The following is a 5,641-nucleotide window of genomic DNA, read 5'->3' as shown; positions in this document are numbered from 1 at the left end:
AGGATTTTGAGTTGTGCAGGGCCACAGACTTTCTATCACCCTTACTTCTTGCTCACTCTTGCCTGTTTTAGAAGAGGCCTTAAGACCTTTTTTATCAAAGTATTTAGTGCTAAAATATTAAGGCTATCTGGAATCCTCCAAAACACATTCTTAGCCTCACATTAGTCTTTTACAACTGCATAAAAAATATAAGTGGCATCAGGACAGGAAGCGTATTGAGATGTTACAGGGAATCTTGAAGCCTGGTTTTCAAAGCGAAATGAGCACTGAGTCTCTGCATGACCTCTGCATGGCTCAGTCCACACTGCTCCCTCCTCACGGCCCCGTAGTTCTCCTTCACGTACTTGGCGAAGGGCGTCAGCCCCGCCCTGGCCGCGGCGCCCTCCTTCCGCGCGGGCTGACGCAGGCCCAGCTGCCCCCCGCAGAAGGCACACACAGAGTGCTCCGTGTCCAGGGACTTGGAATGGCGGCCGATCCTGAAACGGGAGAACACGGACTTGGATTTCACACCTGGAGTAGCCAGCACTCGTGGGAACGGGCTCCCTTCTCTTCCGCCAGGCTACTTGGGTCAGATCTCTAAGCGAGCATTTTAGAACAAGAAACAGACTACATACGTCACACACTGGAACTACCAAATCTGGATTACACACTTCTCTACCTTAGAGCTTTTTCCACTGCTTTTTCAGCTTGGTTCATTCCTCTGTTTCTTTCACTCTCAGGCTAGTAGTGCTACAACATTTTGAAACGCTTCCACAACCCATGTATCAGCTACCCCTTGGAGTTTCTCCTCCATGCCATCACTATCAAATCTTCTCAATGCTCTGATGCATCTAAGCAACTAATGCATTGCACAGTCATATTAAACACTTCAGGAAGATGCTTTCATATGTGAAATAGTTTCCTTCCAACAGTTCTGAAAGTGGCATGTATGAGCCTTAAAAAAAAAGTTCCCATGCATGCTTTCTAAGCATACTATTAAGTCCCTAAAGTTAGGAAGGGGAATAAGAAGATTTAAAGAAAAACAACAAAAAAATCATGCCATGGTCAGCCACTTTCCTGGACTATGCAGAACCCAAATCACAAAACTTCATACTTCATTATCTTTACCAGGATGAGCATATAAAAAGTAACTCAGTCGACCATGCCAAGTCTAGCACTCCCTTGTGTACTGTTTTTCTTTAGATCAATCCTAGACTGTTGTCATGGCACATTTGAAGATGTTACTTTGTAAGATGTAAAATGTGGATAGTTTTAGAAAGCACTTGGAATGCCTCAATTCTGCAATCCATGCTGGTCCTTTGCTTACATGCATTCTACAGGGATGTGCCAGGTCCAGTCATTTTGCACCAAAAAGCCTACAACAGGATCAGTGTTGATCATGAAATCATAGGTAAGCGGTCAAAAACTTTCACAAGTTCACTCAGTATCAACTACAGTAGAAGATGAATCCAAATTTATATCATTTGAGCAATGTTTGGAGAGTGAGAGCAGCCACACAAAGTGTAACTTTTCCCTGCCATGTCCTTCAAAGCTGAGGCATGTATTCTAATATCTTACTGCTTTCCAAAGACTTTCCACCATTACCAGTGGTCCTCAGAAGACACTTCTGCCTGTCCAGACCTCTGAAATGAAGCTGAAACTACCTGGAAACAAACATGTAGAATCACATAGTGAGGTTCTGTGGGCTCAGGAAACGTGAAGTGACGAGTGAGACTATCCCAGTTGGTCCACAGCTTAAGAGACCCACGATTTCTACACACAGGAGACTACCAAGTTAGAAACAAAGTTAATACCTAGGCATACGCAAGATCAAAACCTGACTCACGTAGCTTTGCATCGAGCACACTCGTAGATGAACCTGTAGTTAATCTCATAGCTGTGGCAGCGTGTCACCACGGGCAGCTCCGGATGCATCGCAGCCGATTTATTGGCGTAGAATCTCCAGAGCCGGCCGTGCCCGTCCCGGACGCCGTGGATCAGCCAGGTGGCTGCATGGCAAGCCTCATGAACTAGTGTGTCTCGAAGGCGATCTTGGAGCAAGGCAAACAAAAGACATTAAGATCAGCCAGGTGTGGGGAAGTGCAGACTTGGGTCTTTGCTCACTACTCCAGATCTCGACGCTCATTCTTTACTATGATGAAAAAGTTAATTTGGACATTGGAATTATCAATGTTTTGACAAGATAAAGTGACTCAAAACAAGGTTTTACTCTGTTTATTTCCAGTTTTGTGATTAGCCCTAGTTCTGCATCATAGTTCCTTCCCTGCACCCCTCATCCGCTTGGGTTTTCTTTGCTGGGGTTGTTTTGCTTGGTCTTCTTTGTTTTGTTGTTTGATAGATTTATGGATTTGCGATTGTTTAATGAGACCCCAAACACCAAGATTCATTGATTGCTTTTGTAATTTTGGTATTTTTAATCCAGAAACAACTACAGTGGCACACTGAGTTTTCTCCACAATCAATCAGAATAGAATATTTCAGTTGGAAGGAACACACAATTATCATCTAAGTCTAAGGGCCTGAACAGAAGTTAAACCACATTATCAGAGCATTAAAAAGCTCTTAAAACACTGACGGTCTTGGGGCATCCATAACCTCTCTAGGAAGTCTGTTCCAGTGTTTGACTACCACCTCAGTAAAAAGATGCATCCTAATACTTAGTCTAAACCTCCCCTGCTGCAGCTTCGCACCATTCCCAGGCAAGGAAGAGAGACTCCAGGGCCTTGGGACAGCTGGTTAAGGAATCAGGAGCACAATCAGTGTTCTCCTCTATCCCACCAGCTGCAGGGACTGATGAGGGGTTCAACAGGAAGAGCTAGCAAATCAGTTCCTGAATCCAAGCCTGGTGTTAGCAACAGGACTTTGGGTTCTTTGACTACAGGTTGGTTTACAAGACACCAGGCCTGCTGGCAACAGATAGGCTATACTTGTCTCCAAGGGGAAAATGATCTTGGGATAAGAATTACCAGGGCCCACTGAAAGAGCTTTAAACTAGATTTGAAGGGGGACAGGGGTGAAACATGGCTTGCTACAGACAAGCCTGGGTGTGGTATGTCAGTGTCTGTTGGACAGTGTGCTAGTAAGGTCTTTCAGTCTGCCATCTCAGTGGAGGTAGGCGATCCATGCAGCAGCAATGACACAAGGGTTATTGATAGGTTAGCAGCCATGAAAGCTGCTGAGAATCATAGAATCCTTTAGGTTGGAAGAGACCTTTAAGATCATCAAGTCCAACCATCAAGCCAACACTACTAATGGGCAGGTAGGACTTAGGGGGTTCTCCCCTCAAAGAGGTGGTGGGACCATAAGCCCAGCTGAAGTGTACCTACACCGATGCATGCAGCATGGGCAGCAAATAGGAGCTGGAGGCCATTGTGCAGCAAAAAACTATGATATAGTTGCCATCATTGAAATGTGGTGGGACAACCTGCATGACAAGTGCTGCAATCAAGGGCTATCAACTTTTTAGAAGGGATAGGCAAGGAAGAAGAGGTAGTGGGTGGCCCTCTCTATTAGGGAGAGTTATGAAAGTCTACAACAATGATGGTGACGACAGGGTCAAGTCTGTATGGGTAAGAATCAGGGGAAAAGCCAACAGGCCAGATATCATGGTGGGAGTCTGTTACAGACCACCCAAGTAGGATGAAGAAGCAGATGAAATACTCCATAAACAGTTGGGAGAGGTTTCACGATTGCTACCCCTTGTTCTTGTGGGGAAATGGAAACACAATACAGCAGAGAGGGAACAATCCCAGAGGTTCCTGGACTGTGTGGAACACAACTTACTGACACAGCTGGTGAGGAAGCCAGCTAGGGAAGGCACTCTCCTGCACCTGCTGCTTGAGAACAAGAGGAGGACTTCTGGGGGACATAACAGTTGGAGGCCATCTTTGGCACAGTGATTATGAGATGACAGAGTTATTGGTTATTGGAGAACTTTGGAGGAATAAGGATTAGGGTCAGCAGAACTGCCACCTGGGACTTCCAGATGCAGACTTTGGCCTGTTTAGGAGACTAGTTGACACAGCCCATGGGAGGCAGTCCTGAAGGGCAAAGGAGTCCAGAAAGGCTGGACACACTTCAGGAAAGAAGTCTTACAGGTGCAGGAGCAGGCTGTGCCCATATTCCAAAAGACAAGCCAGCAGGGAAGGAGACTGGCCTGGCTGAACAGACAGCTTTGGCTGGAAATCAGGAACAAGAGAGTTTATGGCCTTTGGAAGCAGGGGCAGGCCACACATGAGGACTACAAAGATGTAGGGAAGCTATGCAGGGAGAAAATTAGAAGGGCCAAAGCCCAGCTGGAACTCAACCTGGCTACTGCTGTGAAAGACAATTAAAAATGTTTCTATGAATACCTTGACAACAAAAGGAGGAGTAGGGAGCATTGTCATCCTTTATTAGGTGGAGGGGGAAACAGTGGCTACAGATGAGAAAGAGGCTGAGGTATTGAATGTCTTCTTTGCCTCAGTCTTTAGTAGCAGGAATTAGTTGTTCCCTGGGCACCCAGCCCCCTGAGATGGAAGACAGGGATGGAGAGAAGAATGAGACCCCCATAATCAGAGAGGAAATGGTTAGCAACCTGCTACATCACTTAGATGTACACAAGTCTATGGGGCCAGATGGCTACTGGAAGGCTACAATATTGTGGCCATTACTGAAACTTGGTGGGGCAAATCCCATGACTGGAGTGTGGCTACTGATGGCTACAGGGTGTTCAGAAGGGACAGATGACAAAGGACGGGTGGAGCTGTTGCCCTCTGTGTCAAGAATTACTGAAACTTGGTGGGGCAAATCCCATGACTGGAGTGTGGCTACTGATGGCTACAGGGTGTTCAGAAGGGACAGATGACAAAGGACGGGTTGTTGTCCTCTGTTGCCCTCTATGTCAAGAAATTGATGGAGTGTCACGTGATGTCTCTGAAGAATGTCAATGAGCAGGTCAAAAACTTATGGGTAAGAATCAGGGACTGAGACAACAAATGGAGCCTTATGAGTGGTGTCTACTGCAGGCTGCCTCATCAATGGGAGCTTATTGGTGAAACTTTCATACTCCAGCTCCAGGAGGCTCTTATCCTACTGGGGGATTTCAACCACCCAGACATCTGTTGGGAAAGTAGCATGGCAACTGCAGGCAATCCAGGAGATTCCTAGAGGGCCTAGAGGACAACTTCCTAATGCAACAAATAGACAGTCTTACCTGATGGCATGTTATGTGAGACCTGATGGTCACCAATGCAAGTGAACTCATCAGGGACACCCAGACCAGAGGCAGCCTGGGCTGCAGTAATCATATACAAGTGCAGCTCATTGTCCTAAGGGGTATGAGGCAGAGGAAAAGCAAAGTCAGGAACTTAAATTTTAGGAGAGCAAACCTCCAGCCCTTCAAGGAGTTAGTCAATAGGACTCCCTAGGAAACAGTCCTCAGGGACAAGGGAGCAGAGCAGAGCTGGCAGATCTTTAAGGATGCTTTCACAAGAGCTCTCAAACTCCAGCTGTAAGAAATCAGGTATGGCAGGAAAGAGACCAACATCGTTGAGTCAAGACCTGCTGGTCAATCTAAAAGGCACGATGGAACTGCACAGGCAGGGGAAGCAGGAACAGGTATCCTGGGAAGAGTACAGGCACATTGCACGGTTGTGTAGGG

At 46.4% G+C, this 5,641-nt stretch overlaps 1 protein-coding gene across 1 annotated transcript in view; it reads right to left on the bottom strand.

The window, feature by feature from the left end:
• Window positions 1-223: 223 nt before the first annotated feature.
• Window positions 224-5,641, bottom strand: part of ACRC (acidic repeat containing) — a 14,737-nt gene continuing 9,319 nt past the window's right edge. Inside the window, exons 8-9 of the mRNA XM_008937040.1 lie at window positions 1,826-2,030; window positions 224-476 (exon numbers count right to left, since the gene is read on the bottom strand). Of these exons, the coding sequence (XP_008935288.1) occupies window positions 224-476; window positions 1,826-2,030 (458 nt within the window). The remainder of the gene's footprint in view (window positions 477-1,825; window positions 2,031-5,641) is intronic.

The sequence above is a fragment of the Merops nubicus genome, unplaced genomic scaffold (genome assembly GCF_000691845.1).
Source record: "Merops nubicus isolate BGI_N331 unplaced genomic scaffold, ASM69184v1 scaffold16943, whole genome shotgun sequence".
Taxonomy (NCBI): Eukaryota; Metazoa; Chordata; class Aves; order Coraciiformes; family Meropidae; genus Merops; species Merops nubicus.
The sequence above is the reverse complement of the archived record's forward strand: the minus strand, read 5'-3'. Positions and strand labels throughout refer to the sequence as shown.